The sequence below is a fragment of the Periophthalmus magnuspinnatus genome, chromosome 13 (assembly GCF_009829125.3).
Source record: "Periophthalmus magnuspinnatus isolate fPerMag1 chromosome 13, fPerMag1.2.pri, whole genome shotgun sequence".
NCBI lineage: Eukaryota > Metazoa > Chordata > Actinopteri > Gobiiformes > Gobiidae > Periophthalmus > Periophthalmus magnuspinnatus.
In genome coordinates, this window is record NC_047138.1 from 3,209,108 (window position 1) to 3,236,774 (window position 27,667).

General features: G+C 41.3%; 2 protein-coding genes across 3 annotated transcripts in view; one reads left to right on the plus strand and one right to left on the minus strand.

The window, feature by feature from the left end:
* Window positions 1-27,667, minus strand: part of LOC117380703 (A disintegrin and metalloproteinase with thrombospondin motifs 15-like) — a 246,113-nt gene that overhangs the window by 148,664 nt on the left and 69,782 nt on the right. The window lies entirely within an intron of this gene.
* On the plus strand, window positions 333-27,650 carry LOC117380053 (alpha-2-macroglobulin). Of its 2 annotated transcripts, none has more exons than XM_055226091.1 (36): window positions 333-547; window positions 2,534-2,714; window positions 3,655-3,811; window positions 4,777-4,829; window positions 6,458-6,478; window positions 6,828-6,996; window positions 7,073-7,157; window positions 8,081-8,198; window positions 8,291-8,405; window positions 8,494-8,603; window positions 9,386-9,544; window positions 9,985-10,221; window positions 10,564-10,627; window positions 10,836-10,981; window positions 11,092-11,241; window positions 12,200-12,424; window positions 12,849-12,933; window positions 15,216-15,351; window positions 16,104-16,329; window positions 17,495-17,621; window positions 18,425-18,546; window positions 18,655-18,706; window positions 18,808-18,891; window positions 18,970-19,146; window positions 19,245-19,326; window positions 20,489-20,645; window positions 21,952-22,026; window positions 22,417-22,582; window positions 23,066-23,262; window positions 23,864-24,079; window positions 24,481-24,599; window positions 24,779-24,869; window positions 26,111-26,179; window positions 26,270-26,375; window positions 26,445-26,486; window positions 27,445-27,650. In XM_055226091.1, exons 1-36 carry the CDS (start codon window positions 459-461, stop codon window positions 27,465-27,467), a joined length of 4,431 nt encoding a protein of 1,476 aa, XP_055082066.1. In that variant the 5' UTR covers window positions 333-458; the 3' UTR covers window positions 27,468-27,650. The 2 variants fall into 2 exon arrangements, with proteins under 2 accessions (XP_055082066.1, XP_055082067.1); XM_055226092.1 differs by having other exon boundaries at window positions 15,219-15,351.

Here is a 27,667-nt window from a genome sequence, read left to right on the forward strand (position 1 = left end):
TGTAAGCTGTGCTGTGGTAAAATGCAGTGTTGGGTCCTGTGCACAGGTTTATTGGTCACCACATTTCTTATCTAGGAGGACATTTTCACCTCAGCTCCCAAAACAAAACCATAAATCTGAACTGAGACATCTGACATCTGAATGAGTTTGCTGAGAAGCCAGATTAACCAAAGCTCTCTGTTTCCAGTATTTCAACTTTTGGGAAGTGGGTCCATTGGGAAAAGGGAGGAGGCGTAAAGGTCCAACGAACACGGGCTCACGGGGGGAGTGACTCAGAGGGAGGTGGTCACGCTTTGGGGTATAAACAGCAAACTAACGCCGCCCTACTCTGAGCAACTTTTGTGGCCTGCGCGTCCCTCTGCGTCCGGCTCCAAGTGCGTAGCTCCTGGTCCTGTGCAGCCTGCTCCTCTCCTGCTCCTTTAGCTGCTGCTGCTGCAAAAACACAAAGCAGAGCGGACATGGCACCTGTCTGGACCTCAGCTCTGGCTCTGGTCATCGTCGCGTCTGCGCTTTTACAAACGACGACAGCAGCCAGCATCAACGACACGTGAGTCAGTTTGTGTTGGAAGTTTAAATGCATGCACGTTACAGTTTAAATGCATGCATGTTTAAGTTTAGATGCTTCACGTTGCAGTTTAGATGCTTCACGTTGCAGTTTAGATGCTTCACGTTGCAGTTTAGATGCTTCACGTTGCAGTTTAGATGCTTCACGTTGCAGTTTAGATGCTTCACGTTGCAGTTTAGATGCTTCACGTTGCAGTTTAGATGCTTCATGTTGCAGTTTAGATGCTTCATGTTGCAGTTTCGTGCGTCACGCTGGATGCACGTGATGGTGATGGGTCAGGCAGCAGCAGCATCCCGCATGGAGGCTGCTCAGTTCTGCTGTTAAACTCTCTGTGGAGCTCAGAGTCTGGGCCTGTGTGCGGCTCAATCTGCACTTTACATTTGGAAATCTGTAGCTGTGCATGATCAGGCTCTGGACATGTCTCTGTGGTCAAACACACTGGACTCTAGACCTTCATTTTTACCACTTTGCAGATTCTACCAGTCTGAAAACTTTGTATAACAGCATCTCTACTTGTTGCTCTTTCTTTGTTGTGCTGAAAAATGCTTTGCGTAAAATCTTCCACAGTATAGCATGAATGTATCTGTCCATGGAGACGCCACCAGGTCAAGTTACAGGTCGGATCAGGCAAGATGTGTGTCCTTCTAACTAAGCCTTTCAGTCGTCCAGGTTTGATCCAAAAATTAAAATCTGTAACTGGACAAAAAGCCACAAGCCTGAACCACAAACGAAGCACCGTGGTCTACTCCATTCAGTTTAGTGAAGAGTGCAGTGAGCGTTAAACTGGAAAAACAGCTACAACGAATGAACCAACATCGTCGAGAGAGCAGCTCAGGACCACAGTCTGCCGTGCATCTACATCTCAAAGTCAGATCTTAGCGAAAGAAAAGAAATGGTTTGAGAGGGAGATTTCCTATTTATAACTCCATCCTCAGATCTAAACCTAAACAAGAAAACAATAGTGCTAGCCTTTACGCTAATAGGTGTGAGCGCAGCCATTAGGGGCCTGAATGATTATGTAAAATGTGACTCAGACTCAGTTCTCACTTAGTGTAGCTCATTAGACCTGGCCTACACACAAACTGTAAACAATAGGTGTGTCAGTTTCAGTGTAGTTCGCTCTTCTCATGACAAATACTGAAAGAGTTGTATCCCATCTCATCTCAGCTGTTTGGACTCACTGATGTGGCCCTGGTTAACCGTCTTATCCAAGCCTCTTATCTGAGTCTTTCCATGACCTAAATGCCTTTCACAGAGGAGCATGGAGCTGTCCAGTTAAAGAAGTTTCATCATCACAGTTTCTCTGAGGCAAAAACAGCATCAGCATTCTCCACAGCATCACCAAAACTCAATTAAATGTGTCCTTTAGTTCTCATTGGCAGTGGACGGCCTGTGCGTGCCAACCAGGCTCCAACACAACCTCAAACACTAATCAGCAGAGGGCCCGAGGCTGCACATAATGGCTCTTTAAAATCTGCTCAGGCTGTAACAGGGGGACATATCTGTTTCATCACTCTAAAACTCAACTTTATTCAACAAGTTCTGCTAATTATTGTTTCCTATATGGCCCCTATGTGAACGCACACTCAAAAACACAGGCTGTAGCACGAGTTGTGTTTCTCTTCTGTTACATTTATGGTGGTTTTGCACTGGGGGAAATAGTTACACACTGCACTATAATGGACAAATACTGCTACTTTCCTAAATGCAAGAGTTATGTGTGTTTGTGTTGCTTATTGCTGGATTTATATGACATCCCAACACTCCAATACACCAATAATATTTAAAACAGAAGGGGCAGCTATTGTTAATATGCAACACCAATAGAAGTAATCCAGTTCAACACAACAGATTTTTTTCTAATACGAAAAAATACAGTTATCAGTAGGAAAAACAGTCTCTTGTTTCCATCTGTGAATATAACTTCCCTATAATCACTTATCTGTTCATATCTGACTTTCCCCGTAGGATATTTGCAGTGACCGTGAGCTCTCGGGTGAAAGCGGCCACTCCACAGACGTTATGTGCCCAGGTCCACGGCCCCTCGGAGCCTGTAGTCCTCACCGTGACTCTGGTGTTGGAGTCCAGCAGTAACACGCTGCTGGAGGAGACCGTCGAGGAGGACTTCTACCGCTGTATCACTTTTCAGGTATGACTCAAGCTCGTGGAAACTCTCAGAAACTCAACTATAATTATTTGGATTCACTTTCCAATTACAACAAGTAAATGGAGCATAAATCATCTCTATTACTGTAACCTCAAGCCATAATTTGAACTAATTGTACAGATTTTGGCTTGATTATGCAGCTATGTATTGGCTCTAACAGGACCAGTGCTGACAAATGAAACGGTTGTTGTGAGTAAATTGCAGCTCTGGTTTCCGTCAGACCACTGCCCACTGTTATGCAACTTACGGGATGTGCGCCCTGATGCCAAACGACCCACCGGCCCCACTCCCCCTGTGACAATAGCCGTGTGTGAACCTCCTGCTGCTCCTCTGGCATTTGTCAGTGCTTCACAATGAGCCCTTTCTGCTAGAGGCCAAACCTGTACCTGCATTCCTCTGGACGACAGCCTCCACTGCCCTGTACTCAGCCCCTGCTCTGCCCCAAATCACAGCATTTGGGACCGGCTCCAGCGTCGCTTATGTAATAGCAACTCCATTAAGAAGTGAAAACATGTGCTATACAAGTATGAGTACTTTTCCTAATTAAGCCTGAGCGACGGAGGGGGACAAATGTAACTTTAAATGGATCTAGAACCAGATGGTGCGCAGCATTACAGAAAACTGCCTGTTTCCAGTGTGTTGACTTGTGCTATATACAGAATGTGCATCACAGGAATGTTTCACAAGTTCAGATGTGACGACACAGACTCTTAAACTAAAGGATAAAGATGGAAGTAATAGTTTTTACCATGCTAATAATAATAATACAAATGTACACTGAATCACTCCTAATGCCTTGCCTCCAGCTTTGTGCTATTTATTTTATCAATATCATTACAGAACAAGCATTAATCTCTCCATTTCTTCCTTATTTTTGTGTTCTTTTGCACTCATCACCTGCTCTTATCGTGTTTCATTGCAGCCTCCAGTTGTTCCCAGAAGCACCGTAGCATCTGTGAACGTCACTGTTCAGGGGGAGAGCGGCACGTTGAGCAAAAAGGCCAAAGTCCTGATCGAACCTGCGACTTTCATCCACATCATTCAAACCGACAAACCCATCTACAAACCAGGACAGACCGGTACGTGACTGAGCACTTCAAATGTGCGCTACGCAGCTTTTTGAGGGGGTCCCAAAACCACTTCTTTCTTTGGAAATGTCGTTACTTTACCTGGAATCACTCGTCTATCTCACATTTATTCAATTACAGATGTTTTATTGGTTGAAAGCAGGTTACTTCTCCACACATCTGCCCTGTAACCTGGCCTGGTGGCATTTCCTGCTTGTCTCCGTGGCAGTAGATGCATCTTAAAGTCTGTGACACAAACATGTGACGGACCCTCCTCCCAAAAAGTGCACAGTGCATCTTTAACAGTATTTAGCGTTGGGGGGTGGGGTGGTACAAGCTCCTCTCTGCACTGCTCACAAATTCTGCTGCAGTTGCACTATTTTAGATAACTTCATCTGCATAATGCTGATTCTCAACTTGACAACTTTAGGAATTATATCTATATTCAGCAGTTAGGCGGGGAGCGGTTCCTCAACAGATTCTGCTTGTGGATGTTTGTAAATCAAGGGAGATTTTTTACAAAGCGATATAAAAATCCAATCATTTTTTAAACTTGCACGAGGCAGTAATTTGGCACATTATTCAGCACGACTTCAGCGCTGAAAAAACAGAGGAGATTAACGACTAATTGGATGTTTTTGAACTAAAATATGTAGGAAGTTCTCACGTGCTTAATAAACTACGAGCGTTTCATGTCTCGTAAATCATCTGTTGGTTATAATTGTAGTTTTAGCTGCATCGCTCGGTCCAGTAGCCACTTTATGGAGGTTAAACTAAATGTACTACAATAAAAACGTCTGGTAATCACACTATATTTACCTCATCTCTCACGTCTGAGAGAAAAATGTGCAGGTTTAACAAAGCTGAACTGCTGAGACACGTCACTCTGTATTTTGTGATTTTTTCTTTCTCATGTAGCAGCGATAAAATGGATTTATTAATTTTTAATTAATATTTTCCTGTGATTTTATTTCAAGTCAAATTCAGAATCACCTCTCTGGATGCCGACTTTATTCCTGTGAAAAGAGTGGTAAGTTTGATTTTCTTACATTTTCAGAGCTCATAATAATTTCTACTTTAAGGTTTACAGTGGTCTCTCGTTTATCGCAGGGGTTATGTTTTAAAAATAACCCACAATAGATGAAATCTGTGAAGTATCAGCTTTATTTTTTACATTATTCTCTCTGTTTTTGTCTGTAAAACCCCTCACCACACACTTTATACACTTTTCTCACACAGACATTAACATTTTCTCACATTTCTCGCTTGTTTAAACTCTCTCAAAGTTCAAACCTTTGTAGATTTTAAAAATAAGCACAGTATTATAGGACGAAAACAAATACTACACTGTACTGTAAATAAAAATGACAGCTTTTAAAAATACTAATTAACTTTTAATTTTATTAAATTTTAACTAATTTGATTTTAATGATCGGCCTACGAAGTTGGACACATAAGAAATGATTAACAGTGACTCAGGTGTATTTCACAGTTCCTCTGACCCCGCCTCTTCCTCTGACCCCGCCTCTTCCTCTGACTCCGCCTCTTCGTCCTGGCGTCGCTGTAATGTCCCATATTGTTCTTTTTCCTACAGTCACTGATCCACAAAGCTAAAGCAGATCCATCTGCCCAATGGTCTTGTTGCAGTTACAAACGTTTTTGCTCCTTGTTAAAACCGCTCTTATGTTATTTTTCTCCTTCTTTATGCGACAAACCGAAGATTAATTTATTCCGTAATGGCGCCCCCTACAGCTGTGTAACTTCTACTTTCCTTCAGCATGTCCAAAGATCAGACTTTTTCTGCGATGGTTAGCTTCTTCCTGGGTCTTTTGGCGTCTGTCGGTGCAGAACGTTTCATCGACATTGTGGGTTTTGTCGGGGAGAAAACAAATTGCAAACGTACAGCACTTCAGAGTCACACTGAGATCCAACGTTTATGTAAATTTGTCTGAACACATTCTGTACTGGACAGGAGACACGGCACGGAGGAGACTGATGGACAATGGTCTACAGTCCAACAGCCAATCAGGACGCACAACACAATGGTCTACAGTCCAACAGCCAATCAGGACGCACAACACAATGCACGTTCATACACTGTAAAAAAAACATGTAAAATTGCACAAAAAAATCAGCGAAACAGCAAAGATGAACCGCAATATAACGAGGGACAACTGTATATCTAAAAAAAATGACCAATACTTGCACTTTCGGTACCTCCGCTCTTGTAGATGTGCAAATATTTCTTCAGGTGATGATACTAAATCGAGTAGAAAGCAGCCACATTCCTGTTTGCCCCTAAACGTGTGCGTCTGTGTACATATACGTGTTAAATCTATACTGGAAGGCCGTATAAGTTTGTGTACTGCAGCGCGGTGTGTGCGATACATTGAGGAGCTGGGTCTATTTTGGTTCAAAGAGTGGGAGGCGAGCGAAGGCCTGTTTGTTGGTTTTTGAGGAGAGAGTGGGAGTGCGCGCTGCGTGGACTCCAGTGATAAACTGCTGTCAGAGTTCATTTGGCACGCAGCACATCTGACCCAAACATCTGAATCAATACGAGCTCTGGGCCTTTTCCATCCAGGGACGTACACCGCTGCTGATCACATGTCAACTATCAATATGCTGAAATAGTAATGCGTGTGTTTGTTTCTCTTTCAGTATAAAGTGATCGAGCTCGAGGTGAGATCATTTCATCATGTTTTTTTGGCTGTGGAAAACATAACGGGTTGACTTAGATTTGCCTACATCACTTTAACTGGATAAAGTAGAGAAATGAAGTCAGAGCCAAGATTTGAGGCTAAACGCATTTAATTTGGATACTTAAATTATGTGTATTTAGTGTTGAAATAACCTCATCACCTGGATAACATACAGCACATACAATAGAACGTACAGGAACATTGTGCATTTGCTTTTTTTTTACTGTTCATTCTTACGTTTTAGTGTTTTATCTACCGTTTCCAAAGCCTTACGCACTTGAGAATCTAACTATATTTTATAATCGACTTGTATTTGCGGTTCTGTTCAGGATCCTAACACAAATCGCATCGCTCAGTGGTTAGATAACACCATCGACGGGGGCATCCTGGATCTTTCACACCCGATAATCCCTGAGGCGGCACAGGGCAGTTATGTGATTACTGCCACCACTGAGCAGGGGGAGCAAGTGCAGCACAGCTTTGACATCAAGGAATACGGTTTGTTCCACTTTTTACACGTATATCCTACTGTATTTGATTTTATGTGTGATTTTTCTGCTGTTTTTCGCATCAGTTTTGCCCAAATATGAAGTGAAAGTCCAGCTGCCAAATGTGATCACGATATTGGATAAAGAAGCCGAATTTAAAGTCTGTGGAAAGTGAGTATCATTCATCATTTTTAAGTACATTTTTTAAATAAAATGTATGTGTAATTTGTATTGTCTTCATTACATTTCCCAATAACGAGCATAAACTCCATTTTTGTGTTGTTTTCCTTACATTTCACTTTACATTATTAGCATAAGCATTAGTATTTTGTATGTTTACATCATATACAGTGGTCCCTGGTTTATCGCGAGTGTTACTTTCCAAAAATAACCCGGAATAAGCGAAATCCGTGAAGTATCAGCTTTATTTTTTACAATTATTCTATATGTTTTTGTCTGTAAACCCCCTCACCACACACTTTATACACTTTTCTCACACAGGCGTTAACATTCTCCATGGAAATAAGTTTTATTAAAGCCAAAGGAACCACATTTCCACAGAGACAGGCCAAGTAACAGTCAGGTTTGTGGAGATGTGAGCCCACTCACAGTACGGACACATGTTTTTTTTCTACTTTTTTGTGCAATAAAAGCGTCTGAAATGAAGAATGTCATTTTTTTTTTGGCTAAAGAGTTACATGGTGGAGCTTTAAATACAATGAGCTCAGTTAATTTACAAGGATTTAGCGTTAGTTTAGCAGATTTAGCGTTTATTTTTTACAATTATTCTCTGTTTTATGGCTGTAAAACCCCCTCACCACACAGTTTATACACTTTTCTTACACAGGCATTAACATTTTCTCACATTTCTCTCGTTTAAACACTCAAGTTCAAACCTTCGTAAGTTCAACCTTTGTCGGTGCAGAACGACATTGTTTCATCGACACTGCTGTAAAAAAATCGGGCTAAAAAATCCATGAAACGGCGAAATCGCGAAAGGTGAACCGCGATAAATGAGGGACAACTGTATAAAAAAGTCTACCCTCGTGGCCTTGGTTTATCTCCATGTTAAAACGTCCCATCCCTCTGTGCAGATACACTTATGGAAAACCAGTGGTGGGTTCTGTTAAAGCCGTGTTCTGTCGAAGAGCGTTTCGAGGATATTGGTACGGCAACAGCTACCAGGACGTGTGCAAGAACTTCCAGCTCACAGTAAGAGTCTAAATAACCAAAGCGTCTTCTTGTTGTTGTGCATTTTACCAACGGTGGTGCATGTGCGATGGGAAATTTCTCTTATTCTTTAGACGGACAAAAGCGGTTGCACTTCTCAAACTGTGGATCTTTCGGAGTTTTTCCTGAATAAGAGCGGGTATCACGACAGCTTTCAAGTCGAGGCAGAACTGCAGGAGTTTGGCACTGGTAATACATGTTTTTTTTAATATAAGTTCGCGTTTTTTTTGTTTTATTTCAATATATTTCCTAACTGATCCTCGTCGCTCTGGTTTAGGAGTCACTCTAAAAGGCAGCGCTCGGACCAGCTTCACCAACGACATCAGGACGGTCACGTTTGAGGATGAACCTGCGTCGTACAAACCCGGCATTGCCTTTGAAGGAAAGGTAAACATGAATTACACTTTTAAACGGTGAAATGTTTTGAGCTGACGTTACTCTGGGCTCATTCACACGTCGTCTTTTTCTCCTGTTTTCAGCCCAGTTTAGTCCTGATCAAGTCTAGTTTTGGTTTGGACCTGGATTTTGCATAAACTTTACTGATTTTAAGCCTTAAGATTGCACATTAATTTGAATTAAAATAATGAAAATAAACATAATTTGACATATCAATTGATTCATTTAGTAATTAATGGAAACAAGCAGGTGACAGAGATAAGTAACATATATTTTATTATTAAAACACCTGTAATTAAATGTAAAATCAGTTTAAAGCCATACTGCGGAGCATTCTTAGCAAACCAATGGAGCGGGTGTTGATCCATCGACTAGAAATTATAGACATGGACATGAAACGTGGTTAAATTCCTGTGTCTACTTTCTTTTTTTGTGATAACATTTTTTAATCAGGTGTTTGTGTCATCTGCAGTTACACAACTTACAGTTTGAGTTTGATTTACATTTTTTTCCCCCCTTTTTAAACCACACAATTCCTGCCAATTTTCCTCGAGATCCCCTTTTCCTTTTGATGGGCATATACAAAAATAAATAAATAAATTAATTAAATAAATAAATACACAATAAGGATAAAAATAAAATAAAATAAATAATAATAATACAAAATCATGCCAACAGACAAAGGCATTATTATTTAAAAAAAAAAAAAAGAAGCAGAAATCAGAAACTCTGTCTACTTTCTAAATTGACTTTTCTTTTTCTTTCTGCTCCAGGTGAAAGTGGTTGGTGCTGACTCCAAACCTGTTCCTAATGAGAAAGTTTACCTGACCGTCCGTAAATACTCAGAAAACATCACCCTCACCACAGACCACAAAGGCATGGCGTCCTTCTCCCTGGACACGTCCCTCTGGGAGGACTCTGTCGCTGTCCATGTGAGTGCACGCTGCTTTTGTGAGAAGTAAAAATAAACAGTTTAAATTTACTCCACAAAAGCAAATCTTATGTTATATTACGGTTTTACTGTGCGTCAAGAGAATAATCGTGGGAGATAAAGTGTTATTTGAAGAACGGTTTAGCCTTTTGAGAAGATAAACTCTGGGGTTGTGTTTCCATCTAATGTCTGAAAGATCGAAAGAAAAGTGGAAAAGAGGAGAGGTTTGGAGAGGCACAAGAAGACAGAGAGGAAGGGAGTTTGAGTCACGTTGGAGATGAGGTTTAGGTGATTTTCTGAGGATTCTAGCTTCATTTGTCAAAGCACAGTTGCTCAAACATGAACAAATCAATCAAAACCCAACGTAAAGTAAGATAATGATGATTAGTTGACATTAAAAAGAAAACATCCCAGTAAAATTGCATCACTTTTGTTTCACAGGCGTCCTGCTTAGAGCCAGGGAAGAAGGAGACCTACGTCCCCAAAGTGCGTTTGCCAGAGTACCATTCCGCCGTCCATTTCGTCTCCCCTTTTTACTCCAAAAGCAGCAGTTTTCTGAAAATCAAGCAAAACGAAGGAAAGTTTCGCTGCAACAAAGAGGCCACGGTCCGAGCCGAGTACATCATCCAAGGAAAAGAGCTTAAGGAGGGACAGGAAAGTCTCGACTTCTTTTACCTGGTAAGAATTCACTGAACTCTGAACGTGACCAATCAGATGTGTCGATTAGAGTGACATCACAGCTGCGGGGGTCCACTAAATGAACTCCAATTAACCTGGAAATGTATTATTGTATGAATTAAATTTGAATACATATTTATAATGGCATTGTTTATACTTTTGAAGGATAAATTTCAAAACAAAATCTTTAAACTAGAGACTTAAATTATTATTATTATCGTCTAGACACTTCTGTTTAATGTAGAGGGCTTATACGTATTTAGATGAATTATTTTATGTTTTATTGACCAGTAAACAGGCCAAAAACGGTTTAAAATCTCTCTCTTTTGTGCTGTTTTTCAGGTGATGTCCAAAGGCTCGATCGTCCAGTACGGGCGCATACCTGAGGCTGTTAAAAAAGATATGGGTACGTTTTAATTATTTTGAAACTTTAAGAATGACCGGGACAAATTAAGTTATTCAAAGTAATTTCCAGAACGTTAATACATTAAAAAAACAGGACATTGCTCATCATTTTGACAGAAATGTGCACCTTTTCCAAATTATCCATCATAATTTTCCTGTATAATGTGGAACTATAATAATTCCTTGGAGCGTCTTTATTTTTTTTCCAGTGAACAAAGGCGTGTTGACCATCCCTCTGCGTCAGGTGGTTAAGCTTGCGCCCGTCGCTCAGGTGCTCGTGTACACGGTGATGCCCGGTGGCGAGGCTGTGGCCGACAGTAAAGACTTCCCCGTTCAGCTGTGTCTCAGTAACAAGGTAAAAGAACGACACAGGAAAAAGTCGCATGCGTTTACTTAAATTTAAGAGTTTTCAGCTGCTTAAAGATTTGACTTCTTAAACTAATACTTTACGTTTACGTTCCACAGGTTTCTCTGAAGTTCCCGTCTCTTCAGCAGCTTCCAGCGGAGAAGACCACCCTGACGCTTCAGGCTCATCCCGACTCGCTGTGCTCAGTCCGGGCCATTGACCAGAGCGTCCTCCTGCTCAAGTCTGGAGTGGAGCTCACCGTGGACTATGTAGGACTTTAAAAACATGAAACCTCAATAAGAACAGTGTTAAAGTCTGTGTTCTTTGTTGGCTAGAATTATTTTCCATTTAAACTCTTACATTAACAAAACAAAGATTTTTTTAATTTAAATATTTGGATGTTGGGCATGTTATATTTTATTTTACGTAAACCTGTATAAACTTTACACTCTGCATTTTAGACTTTTCTCATTAAGGCCCACATATAAAAACACAAAGCTGAGGGCCGTAGACTGATCTCCAATACAGTGAATACTTCAAATCTGTGTTTAATACAAGTTAGATTGAACCACTCGACCTTTATTCATACTTAGATCCGGGGACACGTTAAATATTTGAGATGGACAGTAAGTAGATTTTCAGAAATGTACTGTTTAAATCCACCTGGAAGCTTGAGGGCCAAGAAAAATTGGTCTGAGAGCCGCATTTGGCTCTCGGGCCACAGTTTGGACGTGCCTGCGCTAATTGCTCTATTAAATACAACAGTTGAGACCTGCGCATGGAACTGTTTGAGCTGTTTTTTTTGTTTTGAGCCTCCTACACGCTGCTAAAACACTGGAGCATTCAGTTTTAACTATTGTTTTTCATCAGTTAATGCAACAATGCAAAAAAAAAAGCTTGCAACGGAGGGGGAAAAAAAAGAACTTTCAGCTTAACATGATGTGCCTTTTTTCACTTCCATACTATTATTGTCCAACTTGGCTTCTGATCTGCAGATTTGAGTAGAAATTAAAACAAATCTCATCTTAATCCGATGAGTTAAACTTGCATAAAACAATTTTAAAGGTAATCATCAAGACATTTCGCATCCAGACTCTAAAACGTCTTCCACGCTGAACCACTCCTGCACAAGTTCGGGACTGGACATAAAACGTTTTCAGTCGTCAAACACTGAACCATTTCTACACTTTGTCTCCATCAGTAGCTAACGTCAGCTGCTTTTCTCAGGTGTACGACCAGCTCCCCTTCCAGAAGCTCTCTGGTTATCCGTACGAGGCCGAGGACCACGAGCCGTACCCGTGTTTCCCGATTCCCATCCCGGAGGTGCTGGAGGATCCGGACGTGGTGGAGGTGGAGCCGGATGTGGTGGAGGTGGAGCCCGGCAGACACAAGAAACGCTCCTTTTATTTTGGACCGGTCCATCACAAGGATGACGTCTACAGCATCTTTAAAGTAAAATGTCCTCACTGTTACTATTGCTGACACTTTTTTTTTTTTTATTAAATTTGAGAAAGTCTGAAGTGTTTAAGGCAAAAGGAAAGTTTTAGTTGAACCCGTGAGCTGGTAAAAACAAATTGGTACAAGCTAAACGTAATTTTGCCAGTTTTCTAGTGAGGAAAAGTGATAGATCTGTGAGTCGAACTATTTTTAATATATCAGCGATTTATTGTGCAATTCTCATTTTAACGACACTGTCAACCTCAAGTTTCAGTTCTATTTGTAATTTTGTGTATTTCCAAAACATTTGCAATAATATCACATTTTTGGTATCCCGAACGCTTATTGGAAACACACAAACGTTAAAGAACAGGATTCAGTGGAGACAGATGTGTTACAACAGTTTGATACGTGATTTTGAATCCTGTTTTTATTCCAGGAAATCGGAGTCAAGATCGTGACCAACTCTGACGTGAAGAAACCCTACGACTGCCACATCCGGCCGTACGATATGTTGTATGAAGGTATTGAAAGTATTGAAGGCAGTAAGTCTGTGTCATCTCTCAGTTGTCCAGGTCTGATCCACGGCAAAAGAAAAAAAAAAAATCACTTCTGTCGACAAAAGTTTTAGAGTGAAGATGTTTCTCCGCTCAAATGGCTTCTTCAGTTCTGGTCAGTTTGCTGTTGGACGCCGTCTGAAGGGATTTGCTACAGCTTCATAGCCGCTGGTCAGATGTAACGACGCATAAACCTTTTTATATGACGTCATTTGGTTTATTTGTAACTCCAAAAACCTTCTCTGCCGCTGAAACTCTCATCCACGCATTCATCACATCCAGAATCGATTACTGCAGTAGCATCCTCTACGGTACACCATCCAAAACCCTCAACAGACGACAGTACGTTCAGAACTCCGCTGTCCGGCTCCTCACCCACACCCACATCACTCGTGTCCTCCACAAGCTCCACTGGCTCCCCGTCCCTCAGCGCATCCACTTCAAAATCCTTCTCCTCACATTCACAGCTCTCCACAACCTGGCCCCTCCTCACAGACCTGCTCCACCTCCACACTCCATCTCGCCTCCTCCTCCTCCTCCAGCTCCAACCTCCTGTCCCTGCCCTGTAGGACCAAGCTCTGAACCCGGGGGGACAGGGCCTTCTCCATCGCTGTAACTCACTACCCAAACCCCTCCATGACCTCTGACCTCCTCACCTTCAAAAAAGAACTCAAAACTCACCTGTTCAAATTTGCTTTTAATGTTTGAGTTTATGTTGTAAATGTTATGATATTTTATTCTTGTATGTATTGTGAAGTGTCTTTGAGTGTCTTGAAAAGCGCTATATAAATAAAATGTATTATTATTATTAAAAACAACTTAACCCCAAGGATCTCAGAGACGAGGGGAAAGGAATGAACCCATCCAACTTATGAACAAAGCTGGATGAAAAACCTGTCGGACCACGATCTCACCCAGACAGAGAAAGACGTATTTCCCAAAGGACTGAACTTCTTTGTAACATCGAACCAGATCCCCACAGTGGACTACATTAAACTTACAGAGACAGAAGCTCTGGAGACCTTAGATTGTGATCCTAAACTCCGCAACCTACGAATTACTGAAACGAGAGTCTGCCAGTGGGTACAAGAAGAAGATCATAGACTGCGCACAGAACCTGGAGAAGGAGGAAGTCATTGATCGACAGCTGGTATCCCGGTGTCTCCATTTCTTGCATCTATGGCCTCCCAGAAATCCACAAACGGGGAGAACACCTGAAGACCATCCTGGCTCCTCTGGTGGGAAACACGAAGCACCAGACTGAGAACACAGCAGAATTTATGAGCAAAGTCAAGCGTCTCCAATTTGACCGGAATGAGACAATGATTTCCTTTAACATGACCCCTCTTTTCACTTGAATCCCCACATCGGTATCAGAACTAAACTAAACATCAGTGAGAACTAAACTGTCACCTGACCAAATCTGCAAACTGCTGGAAATTTGTTTAAATCCCACTTATTTTCAGTTCAGAGGAAACTTCTTCAGGCAAATCCATGCGCTCACTGGTCTCTCCTATTATGACTTACTGTGTATATAGAACAGTTTGAATACACAAAACATTGGCCTTGTTTCCAGGGACTCCACCCACAGATTGGTATCGATACGTGGACTTAAATCTAAATTCAAGATCTGGAGCCCTTTACTGCACATCAAACATCAAGTCCACACGGGAAGACGCCCAGAAGAACAAACTGGCCTTCTTAGATTGTGCAGTAACAGGAGAGGACCGGTATCTCCAGGTAGAAGTCTTGCACCGACGCACCATTGCAGCACAGGGTTTAAGCAGAGAGGGAAAAGTAGAAGAAGAACAACACGTGGAGAAAGCCCTCTCTGCCTGTGGATATCTAAAACGGGCCTTCAGTAGATCTACGAGAGCTAAACGGAAGAGAATGAACCAACACCGTCGAGAGAGCAGCTCAGGACCCCAGTCTGCTGTGCATCCCCACCTCAAAGACGCTATTTTTGTTATGAATAGGAGATAAATAATGTCCGTCAGACCTAAATCAAAACAAGGAAAACAACAGCGATAGCCAGTATGCTAATAGGTGTGAGAGCAGCCATTCGAAGAACAGTTCACCCTTCAGAAAGACGAGATAAGTCAGTGTCCAGCAGCAATCTGACCAGAACTTGGATGAGCGACAGAACCTTTTTTACGACTTTCTTTTGCTATACTTCCCTGAAACCTGGATTTGGGAGCTGATCTCAGTTGGGTAAATGTTCGTGCTAATGTTTTCTTAATGTCTGTTAGTAGATATGGTAGATTCTCCCATCCCCATGGCCTTTAACACGATGGATGAGGTCGTCAATAAAGAAAACGAGCAGAAGAAGGAAACCGTTAGGACTTTCTTCCCAGAAACTTGGATCTGGGACCTGGTGTCTGTCGGGTAGGAATCCGATATACTCTTTTAAACTTAGTGTCTTCTCTTTCTTTTAATTACTGTACAACAACTTTTGAAAACTCTAATGGTAGTTAGTACTTTTTCCATTTCCTTGAATACTTTTTTAGCAATAGTTCCCAAAAGATTTGCTCACAACTAGCACCTAAAAGGAAACTGAATTTGAAATCAACTTTGTGTAAATGTGTTATATTTACTACTTTAAATGATTAATAGTAATATTCAGTGGATGCTTGTGTGTTAATCCAAGAGAAACATGTAAATAATCTTTAGAATAGAGTGAATTATCGTTGGGGGGGCTCTGTGGGATCCTGTGAGAGTCTTGATACGGGTTTGGTTTGGGAATCGCTGCTTTATAGGGACGCCACAATATAATTTTTTAATTTTTTTTTATGATTATTGTGAGACAGTTATTTACAGCATGGCCAAACAAGAGTGTAATCCTTCATTTTTCATTCACATAAATTACCTTTCCTTTAGTTTGAGACCAGCTTTGTGAAATCAGGCTGAATAATAAGTCAAATTAATGTTACTCAGTTCAAACTTACATAAAAAATTTAATTATTACTTCTTAAACTATCACAATAATAGATTTTTACGATTATATTTTTACAATAATTGATTAACTAAAGTATTTTAACGTCCCTAACTTTGATGTTGTCCTTTCCAAACCTTCGTTCTTCTGTGTTTTATTATATTCAGGCTTTAGTGATGTCCGTGTGTCTGTGTGTTTTGTTCAGCTCCACCGGTTCAGTGAATATGGAGAAGACCGTCCCGGACACCATCACTAAATGGGCGGCGAGTGCGTTCTGTGTGTCCTCCGCGGGACTCGGCATCGCCCCAAACACGGGCCTCACCGCCTTCCAGCCGTTCTTCGTCAGCCTCACTCTGCCGTACTCCGTCATCAGAGGAGAAGTGTTCACGCTCAAAGCCACTGTCTTCAACTACCTCTCCAAGTGCATCATGGTACGTCTCCGTCTTATTGTCCTGTCATTCATATTTGTACAAACACATACACAAAGTAATTCAAAGTGTTTTACAGAATAAAGAAAGACATTAACATCACAATACAACAAATCAAAACAGAAATAATCACAAATAATCATCATAAAATTTACATTAAAACAGAAAAGTGCAGAATAAACCCCCTTCAGTCACATTCACAGATAAACAGAACCGTCTGAGTCTGGATTTAAACTTTGTCAAAGTCGAGGCCTGAGTCACATCTTCAGGAAGAATGATCCAGGTTTAAACTGCAGAAACACTGAAACGCTGATTGTCCCGGTTTAGTCTTGGTTTAGTCCTGGTTTCATCGTGGTTTAGTCTTGATTTAGTCCCGATTTAGACCTGGTTTAGTCCTGTTTTATTCCCGGCCTAGTCCTGGTTTCATCGTGGTTTAGTCCCTATTTAGACCTGGTTTAGATCTTGACTTAGACCTGGTTCAGTCCTGGTTTAGGTCTTGACTTAGACCTGGTTTAGACCTGGTTCAGTCCTGGTTTAGGTCTTGGCATAGACCTGGTTTAGACCTGGTTTAGACCTGGTTCAGTCCTGGTTTAGGTCTTGACTTAGACCTGGTTTAGACCTGGTTTAGACCTGGTTCAGTCCTGGTTTAGGTCTTGACTTAGACCTGGTTTAGTCCTGGTTTAGTCCTGTTTCAGTCCTGTTTCAGTCCTGGTTTAGGTCTTGACTTAGTCCTGGTTCAGACCTGGTTCAGTCCTGGTTTAGTCCTGGTTTAGTCCTGGTTTAGTCCTGGTTTAGTCCTGGTTTAGTCCTGGTTCAGTCCTGGTTCAGTCCTGGTTCAGTCCTGGTTCAGTCCTGGTTTAGTCCTGGTTTAGTCCTGGTTTAGACCTGGTTCAGTCCTGGTTTAGGTCTTGACTTAGACCTGGTTCAGTCCTGGTTCAGTCCTGGTTCAGACCTGGTTTAGTCCTGGTTCAGTCCTGGTTTAGACCTGGTTTAGTCCTGGTTCAGTCCTGGTTTAGACCTGGTTTAGTCCTCAGACTGAGGTGGTTCTTGTGGCTGAGTCTTGTGCAGAATCCGAGCTGCTTTAAAGTCTCTTGAGCCCAAGACCTGAGCACGAGTCATTTTTGTCATGTTTGTTGTTCTCTATAATAAAATGTGTTGTTTATTTTAGGTGAAAGTGACATTGGCTGAATCGGAGCAGTTCAGGTTCAAACCGTGCGACAGCTGCCAGTACACGGTGTGTCTGTGCGGAGAGGAGAGCTCCACCTTCTCCTGGGTCGTCACTCCGACCACGCTGGGTAAGCTCAAGTTTGCTTCATTTATTTGCTTTTCAAACCTCAAATTTGTGTGGAATTTGGAAAAGAAAATGTACCAAGAGAAAAATGAGTGCATGACTGTTCCCGATAAATGATTTAACATTTAAAATATCCATAAAGGAGAAATATGGAGATGCAGATTTGTTGATAAAGTGCACAATTTCAAGAACATTTCAGGCTAATCTGTTGTTTCTTATGATCCAAAGCGTGTGTTTTAATTAAAATAACTAAATTGATTCAGCCCGGTTTATCACTTTATACTAATTATTTCTTTATGATAAGATAACACGGTCTAAGTCTTGAATGATTTAATTTGGATTAGCAGTTTTTGTGTGGCTCTTGGTGACAAACATAGATAGAAGAAACTAATTACCCTTTATTCTAAGCCCCTGACAGCTGGGTGTGCTGCGGGCCATGTAAAAGTGAAGCAGTTGTTCTTAATGGTGTGAGCTCCATCAGCCTCCATCAGTGGGATGAGAACAGGCTCCTCTAACGCCCCTCACGGCTCCGCTGACAATCACTTGTACTAACAAGTCAGGTATTCTCTCTGACGAAACAGCGGGAAAGCTCTCCCCCAGGGCCCATCTGTATTTGTCCTCTGTGTGAGACGAGTGAAGGCGCTGAGGGGGGAGCCCAATAATAAGGCGACAAATGGGGATTAATGAGGCCCGACGAGCTGGGACCAGGAGGGGGAAACGGGAGCAGCTGGGACGAGGAGATCCACACGAGGAGGACTGTGCTCACAATGTGCCAGACGCAGCAGTAATAATTGTACTGTCCCACAGGTGAGGTGAGCCTGCGGGTCAGTGCTGAGGCCTTAAAGACTGACCTCCTGTGTGGAAACGAGGTCGCCACTGTCCCAGAGACGGGTCAGATTGACACGGTGGTCCGTACGCTGCTGGTGCAGGTCAGTCTCACCACAGACACTTGGGCCTCCATCGTCTTCCTCACTCATTTTGAATATGATCTTTTAAACATTACTATTAATTATTACTCGCCCTTTTCTTTACTCCAGGCTGAAGGAACACCACAGATGGTGAGCCACAACGCACTGCTGTGTCCTGCAGGTGAGTTTCCATCTCAATCTGTGCCTCTTCTATAACTTTCTTTCACTTAAAAGTTTCTGGACAATAATACTTCATGGTCTAAACTGTTTGTCTCGTTGCAGAGGGTCCAGTGGAAAAGCAAATCTCCCTCCTGTTGCCTGAGATGTTTGTGGCTGGATCAGCCCGAGCCACAGTCTCCGTTCTGGGTTTGTAGCTCCACATTTACTTCCTCGTGTTTCAGTATCTCTTAAAACTAAGCCAATGTTGTGGTCGTTGATTTACAGGAGATCTGATGGGCAGAGCGATGAAGAACCTGGACAAACTGCTGGCCATGCCATACGGCTGTGGGGAGCAGAACATGGTCCTATTCGCCCCAAACATTTTCATCCTGAACTATTTGAAGAGCACAGGCCAACTCACCAAAGACATACAGGACCGAGCGACGGAGTTCCTACAGTCGGGTCAGTGTTTTAGTATTTTTCAGTATTTTTGTGTGCACAGTCAGCACAGTTTAGGTTTGTTAGTTAATATCTATTGTGTCTATGTGTATTTTTTGTAGGATATCAGAGGGAGCTCACCTACAAACATGATGACGGTTCGTACAGCGCCTTTGGAAAGTCTGACGAGTCGGGAAACACCTGGTCAGTTCATTAAACATCTGTGGAAATCAGCCAGGGAATAATAATAATCATCATCATAATCATTAGTTTAAACTCATTTTAGACTTTCATGCTTTACATACTCGGTACTGTACGTCCGTAGCCACATCTGCCCTGGGGTATAGTGACAGAAGAGTGGCTGCCAGTCTATGTGTGTGGCCTTTTTAACCGCCAAGAATAACACAACACAATGAAAGAACTGACTGGAGATTGATTTGTAATAACACAGAATAAGAGGTTTGGAGTTTGCACGCCCTTTGCCTTTTCAAGTAATAATATTTCGTAAGGGCATCTGGTGTAAAAACTTAAATAGATGCCACTGTATTTGCTCATATAATGTCTAAAACTACACTAATGCTGCACATGAATGTTCAGCAGTCTTTAGTCTGCACAGTTTTGAACACAAATAGAGAATGAGGTATATTTCTGACGGCATAACTTGTATTCGTTGCATCACTTGTTATCCAACATTTAAAAGCATTTATTTAGGGCAGCGCTGTGTGTATTTTCAGCTTTTAATCTCACACTTTTTTGATCAGAGGAGAAGAAGAATGGTTTCCCCTCTGCTGTCTGGCACCAGCGCACATCCTAATACATCCAAAAACGCTGCCAAAATGTGAATATTTGAATTGAATGGGCTTAAAATCGCAGCCTCCGGGGGAATTATCTACCCCTCTGCTCTTTATTAGATCCACTGGGCAGTTTGGCAGGTGCTGAGGTTGTGTAGGTGTGTGTGAAACAGGGGAACGAGGGCTATTCAGGTTTAAAAATGTCTGAGAGCCAACGGGAGATTGTACAAATGGCCAAAAATGTACGTTTGTTTAAAAAAAGACAATGTAAGTATTTAGAAATCATTCACTTTGGGTTTATTGTTGGAGATAAAACATCAAAATGAGCCTTTAAATGTGCGTTTATGCAACTTTTCTGCAGTTTACCACTTACTTGCCTCCTTTGTGATGCTTTTTTAATATTTTGCATGTTTTATTGCTCAAAAGTAAGTCATAAAAACAAATAAATTAACAGTAAAAGCAGCAGCATTGACAGTGAAACCAGCCTCTTTAAATCGTTGCACAGTGATTTTCTTTCTGGGAGATGCTGAGAAAGCCCCGGTTTTGTAAAACTCTGTGTGTGTGTGTGACCTCAGGCTGACCACGTTTGTGATGAAATCCTTCGGAGGAGCTCGGCCGTACATTTTCGTCCAACCGGAGCACATCACCGACGCAAAGAACTGGCTCTCGGGGCATCAGAGGCCGGACGGCTGCATCGCGTCTGTCGGGAAACTTTTTCACAACGGCATGAAGGTAAAACGCCACTTTAAATCACTGCGTTTTACATCTCGTGTGTCTTAAAGGTGGAGGATTTGCTTTTTTAAATGAGTGAATGATGTTTTTCCTCATTGAGTGCATAGAAAAACCACCATTTGGCATCGCTGACATAAAAAATTGATGCATGTGAAAACTAAGGATGCACAGGGGGGTTAGTTTGATATAAATTAGTGATGGACGGATCAACACCAAAATTTATCTGTGGTATCGATTCTTGCACAAAAAATAAATGCTTAAAATTAAAAATGTAGTTTCAAATAAAATTTTAATCATTGTTTTTAAATAAATCATTCATATATTGCAATATTTTCAAAAATATTACCCGAAACAAAAATCCCCCATCACACATTTAAATCATACGTCTTCCTTTTTGAAAATCACTTAATGCAGCTTGAAATAAGATTGTCAAAAGCTTGTCTAGAGTAATGTTGTACTGCATTGTGTTATGAATAATTAGTGGAGAAAGGCTGAGCGCTGTGTTTGGATTTAGAGGGAATATGAAAAGACAAAGCTCTAAACAGGAAATACAAACTAACAAAACTCTAAATGTGCAGGAAATATGAAAAGACAAAGCTCTAAACAGGAAATACAAACTAACAAAACTCTAAATGTGCAGGAAATATGAAAAAACAAAGATCTAAAAGTCCCAAAAAATATGATCTAATAAAAATCCAAACAGGAAATATGTTGTAACGTCTGACAGGAGGGACCAAAAAGACAGAACTCGGGAAAAGGTTTAACAGTGTTTATTTAGTGCGACGTGCAAAATTGACGGTAGATCAATCGGTGAATCGAGAGCGGGGTGTTTGCCGTGGTCCAGGGACAGAGCGAGAGCAGCAGAGTCTGGGACGGGATGGACGGTACCGGCGGAGAAGAGCAGGGTCGGAGGCAAAAGAGCTGAGATACATGGACGATCTGGCGCCGAGTGTCAGGTCCTGGCTCCTCTTTTCCTCCCCAGGTGCAGCTGATGGTAGATTAGCTCCAGGTGTGTGTGTGTGTGTGTGTGTGTGTGTGTGTGTGTGTGTGTGTGGGAGGAGCCAAGATCTCCGCCCCAGCTCCAGACTCAGACACAGAAGAGAGGAGGGAAAGGGATCGTGACAAAATATGAATTAACAAAGCTCTAAATGTACAAAAAATATGACCTAACGAAGCTCTAAACAGGAAATATGAGCTGGGCTGCGACCTCCGTGACTTCAGAGACGATTAAGCACTTTGGATTAGATTAGACGACTATAATAAAGCACGTACTGTTTTTATTTTGTATTTAATTGTTTTGTTTTAGGGTGGAGTGAGTGACGATGTCTCCCTCACCGCTTACATCACAGCTGCACTTCTGGAGCTGGGATTAGGTGTGACGGTAAGTAAATCTTTACAAGTTCTTATAGAATATATATCATTTTTACTGTATTACCTTTTGCAGTGATATCAGCTGCTGCTAAACCCTTTGTCTCAGTGTGAAACATGTTAATTTACTCAAGTAGTGAATAATTAATACACATTTTAAATAATAAATGTGCAATTAATATGAATAACGGGTATAATTATTGTATCACGATTGTTTGTTTTCCAGTTTACATGAGCTTATCGTAGACAAAATAACCTCGATTACGTTACTTTTCATTCATTTTAATCTCACAAATGGATAAAAATGGTCAAATTGCAGTAGTTAAATATTATAGAAATGTTTTTTGCACCTCGATCTAAGGATTAAAGAGAAACACTAGTGTCAAACTCTCGCTCTGACCAGGACCCCATGGTGCAGAAGTGTCTCAGGTGCCTACAGGGGGCGCTGACGGTTCAAATGGATAATCTCTACACCACAGCTCTCCTGTCCTACACCTTCACTCTGGCAGGAGACGAGAAGACCAGGACCAAACTCATCACGTACCTGCACCAGAAATCCAAGACGGAAGGTGAGAAAGACGCAGCCGTTTAAAAAGCAGAACATCATATTTAAACAAAAAACAATCGCAGCAAATGACCTTTTTTGAGTTTAATTAAGCCCCAAAGGATCAAATTCAACCACAAGGTCATTTTTTTTGTGCCTGTTTGAACAAGAACTCGTCTAAAATCTGCAATTGATTCGAACTAACTCAGGGAAAACATTGCAACATCCAGTTTACTCAAATAATAAATACTGAAAATCTCCAGAACAAATCTTTTTCATATATTATATAAATTTGACACGACTCTAACTATTATCCAAATGCATGAAAAACTTGCAATATTCTTTCCTGTTGGATTAAGTTTCAAATAATATGTTAAATATAATAATTTTAGAGAAGGATCAGGCCAAACAAAACTATACGACACACACAAAAAAAAAAGTATATTAATGTTGAATTTTATATAAAGTGTCCCAGTCGTCTTGGGTTAAAGTACAGTTTGATTGACAGGCGGGTTGCGGTACTGGGACAGAGCCGGTGCGTCAGAGAAAGGCCTGGACTCTCTGGAGGTGGAGATGACGTCGTATGTTCTTCTGGCGCTGCTCTCTGGACCCGCTCTGCCCGACTTCGGCCTGGACTACGGCTCGAGTATCGTCCGCTGGCTCACTCAGCAGCAGAACCCGTACGGTGGATTCTGCTCCACACAGGTGAACCGTTTACTTTTATTTGGAAATAACATGTTAAACTAAAGAATCACAGATGAGACGCACAAGTTTTAGACGAGAAAAAACATAGAAAAACTGTGTAAATGTGTAAACGGCAGCTGTAGAACGCCTGATCTTGGAAGCTAAACCGGGTTCGACCTGGTTAATTCGAGGAATACGAGCTGCAGCAGTGGATTTGCAGTGTCTCTAGTGCATTCTGACATTGTGTCCTTGTGCAAGACACTTCACCTACCTCGCGTTCAGTGTTGAATTACTCTGGCGTGTGAACAATCTAACATTTTTACAGCGCACACACGTGAACCCGCACTGCCCCGACCAAATAAACGTTTAATAAATAGCATAAATATTGTAAAAGTCACTGCTTAAACTGAATAAAAACAGTGATTATTTGCAGAAGAAAGTTTAAAAACGAAGTAAATCTCCTAAACGTAAGCGGTCACACGTCGGCTCACGTTTTGAGACTGTCCCAAGCCTGGATAAATTAAACTTCACGCACCCAGTAAAGCATCTGACATAAATATTACATGTATTTTCTTCTAACTGTGCTGTTTTTTTCCCCTCGTCTTTCCCTGGGGCTCTTCAGGACACTGTGGTCGCTCTCCAAGCACTGGCCAAGTATGGCGCTGCCACCTACAGCGAGCAGGGCAGTACTGCAGTCAGGGTGACGTCACTGGGAGGCCTGAGCACAGACTTCACCGTGGATCAGTCCAATCGGCTGCTGTACCAGGAGGAAAATCTGCCCGAGGTGCCCGGGGAGTACACCGTGAGGGCGGAGGGGCAGGGCTGCGTGCTCGCTCAGGTAAATATCAGGAAATGAGTCGTATTTTTTAGTAAACTATGTCAGCGTTTCAGATGGAGAGCAGAGATGTCAGGATTAGGCTCCATTTTTAATAGAAAATCCAATCATTAAGTTTATAAGGAGCTATTTTTAGAAGAGTTAAAATAAGCACATCTGCAATTTCAGGCTTTAAAATAATAAAACTAAAAGATGATTGACGGTTTAAAAATGCAGCTGCGAGTAAAGATCGTGCAAAAAGTTGAAAGTAAAATGATTAAACTGGTGGATAAAATCACGTCGAAACAAATTACTGATATAAAAAAAACAAAACTTCTGCTCTTAAACCTGTTCAAGTGTTTAAATCAGTTATAAATCACGAATAACTTCTGATTTATATTGTTCCTCTGATGTTATTCCGACAGATTTCCATGTACTACAACATCCCCCCTCCTCCGGACTTTTCTGCGTTCAACATTTCCACCTCCACGATGTCCAAATGTAACGTCAGTCGACCACAGCTCATCCTCTTCGTGCACGTCAGGTTCGGTTTTGTTGTCGTTTTATAATTCAATACTCAATATCTTTATGTGAAAATACTATGGTCCAAGCTTCTTTTGTTTATTCTTCGAGTTGCAGGTCAAAAAGTTGATGTTTACTTGGATAATTGTGAGTCGCAGCAGCTTTCAGATCCATATTTTCTTGTCGTTTTGTGTTTTTCAGGTATCAGGGCCGCAGAGAGGAAACCAACATGGTCATTATCAACATCAAACTCCTGTCGGGATACGTCCTGGACAAGAGCTCCCTGGACATGGTGAGACGTTTTAACAGAGCGATGTGCAAATACTGTGGTCTCTGGTTTATCTCAGGGGTCACGTTCTAAAAATAACCCGCAATAGTCGAAATCCGTGAAGAATCTGCTTTATTTTTACAATTATTCTCTATGTTTTTGGCTGTAAAACCCCTCACCACACACTTTATACACTTTTCTCACACAGGCATTAACATTCTCCACAGAAATAAGTTTTATTAAAGCCAAAGGAACCACATTTCCACAGAGACGGGCCAAGTAACAGTCAGGTTTGTGGAGATGCGAGCTCACTCACAGTATGGACAGGTTTTTTTTCTACTTTTTTGTGCAATAAAAGCGTCCGAAATGAAGAACATCTTTTTTTTGTGTCTATTTTTGGCTAAAGAGTTACACGGTGGAGGTTTAAATACAATTAGCTCAGTTAATTTAGCTGATTTTGCAGGTTATTTTTGGAAAGTAACCCCTGTGATAAACGAGGGACCACTGCACTCACTAAATCTGCTAAGTATCAGCTTTATTTTTACAATTATTCTTTATGTTCTGTCTGTAAAACCCCTCACCACACACTTTATACACTTTTCTCACACAGGCGTTAACATTTTCTCACATTTCTCTCTTGTTTAAACTCTCTCAAAGAAGTTCAAACCTTCGTAGATTTTAAAAATAAGTTCAGTTTTAAAGAATGAAACCAAAGATCAAGACCAGTTTTCAGCCCAAACATTTGTGTGAGAAATAAAAGTATAAATGTTTTCCTACAGTGTAAATAAAAATGACAGCGTTTTAGAAATATTGTAAAAAATTTAATTAAACTTACAAGGTTCAAAACATAAATGATTAATAGTGACTCACGTGTATTTCACAGTTCCTCTGACCGTGCGTCTTCGTCCTGGCGCCGCTCTGCTAGTGTCTTTTTCCACTGAAGGTCTTGGTGCAGGGGGCTTTTTCTGAGTGCAAACGTACAGCACTTCAGAGTCACACTGCGATCCAACGTTTATGTAAATTTGTCTGAACACATTCTGTACTGGACAGGAGACACGGCACGGAGGAGACTGATGGACAATGGTCTACAGTCCAACAGCCAATCAGGACGCACGACACAATGCACGATCATACGGTGTAAAAAAAAAAGCATGTAAAAGTGCACTAAAAAATCTGCAGGACCACGATACAGCGAGGGACACCTGTGCTGTTATAAACCTTTCTCTCTAACAGTTAAACTCACACTTTTATTCCTTCGTTGACAGATGAAGGGAGACCAGTCCGTGAAGCGAGTGGACGTAGACGATGGATTTATTAACCTCTACTTAGACGGGGTAAGAACAGAAAATATTTAGTTGGGCGTGAGTTTCAGAATGATGACACATTAGGACAACTGAAACCTCCCATTTGTCTTGTATTTGCAGCTGAAACAGGAGAAGTTGAGGATTTACAGCGTCACCATCGAGCAGGACCAGGCTGTGAGGAACCTCAAACCCGCTGTGGTCAAAGTCTACGATTACTACCAGACGAGTACGAGCCTTACATCGCTTATGTTTACATTTTAGCACCGTGTTTACAGTTATTTTTGTTTTATTTCAGGTGATGAAGCAGTCACTGAATACACGTCCCCCTGTGCAGAAAGTAGGTAGTTTTAAAATGGACTTACGATCAGCTCTTCGTTGCATCTGTAGTTACTGAGATTATTGTACAAAGGCACGAACGAGTCCCTTTAGTCTATGGAGGCTTGGATAAACATTTAAGTTTTGGGTTTTTATCTGTGTGATCTCAGTCGTTCAGGTCTGATCCAGAGTAAAAGCCAAAGGTTAAGACGTTTCGCTGCTCGTCCAACTTTTTGTACAGTTCAGATTTAACTTTTATGTTGTTTTTTTTATAAATTGTTGTCTCACTTAGATAAAAAAAAAACCAATATGCTCATGTTTTTGTTAATGCTGCACTATGTAACTTTTCTGTCCGACTGAGGGTCTGCCACCTCCTTGTTTCCATGGAGATGTTTGTATTGGACACAAAGCACTGACTTCTCCGTGTAGATGAACAGGGGCCTAAACCAGAGTTACACAGTAAACCACATGTGTCAAACTCAGGCCCGGGGGACCAAATCTGGCCCGCGGTGTAATTATTTTTGTCCCGTGAGTTCGTATCAAATGTGCATTAGAGCTGGCCCCACATGCACCACTAATACTACACATCCCAGAATGCTTTGCTAGTACGCTGGCGTGTAGTAGAGACCAGCAAGCGTGTCCCTCCTTTTCTGTTGAGACTCATTAGCGACCGAGCTACTGGTCACCTCATCCAAATTAATTACTACAGAGAGTTTTATTTATTTGAATAAGAAATGAATACTTCTGATGAGTCTTTTGTTTCAAACTTGAATTAATCCAGATTTTAAGTTTGTTTACGTATGAAAAGGTTAAACATCACACGTCAGGTTCAGTCAATTTTTCAATAAATACCGAGTTTGGCCTGTGAATTTGTCCGTTTTTAATTTTGGCCCAGTGCAAGTTTGAGTCTGACGCCCCTGCAGTCGACCTTTTATTTAACTCTTTTCCTGAATTAATTAGTTTTCTTTTCTTTTTTTCAGGTGACAGTGTGAATGAACTGTAACGTCTGAGGAAGAATCTCCACATTCTACAAATTGGGATAATCACTGTCGACAAAACCCCATCTCAAATATGTGTTTTACTGTCATTTTAAAGATGTCTTTTTGTTTTTATATTTGCCCTCGCTTTTAAGGTTAAGGTTTTTGTGTCTTGTTTCTCGTTCTAAACACATTTTTGTCAAGTTTTGCTCCTTCAACACTGGAA

Bases quoted from the DNA above. Each gene is read 5' to 3' on its own strand.
- LOC117380053 (XM_055226091.1), top strand. From the start codon at position 459: ATGGCACCTGTCTGGACCTCAGCTCTGGCTCTGGTCATCGTCGCGTCT. The intron at 548-2,533 runs GTGAGTCAGTTT...CTTTCCCCGTAG, and splicing joins GCAGCCAGCATCAACGACAC to GATATTTGCAGTGACCGTGA. The intron at 11,242-12,199 runs GTAGGACTTTAA...TGCTTTTCTCAG, and splicing joins TGGAGCTCACCGTGGACTAT to GTGTACGACCAGCTCCCCTT.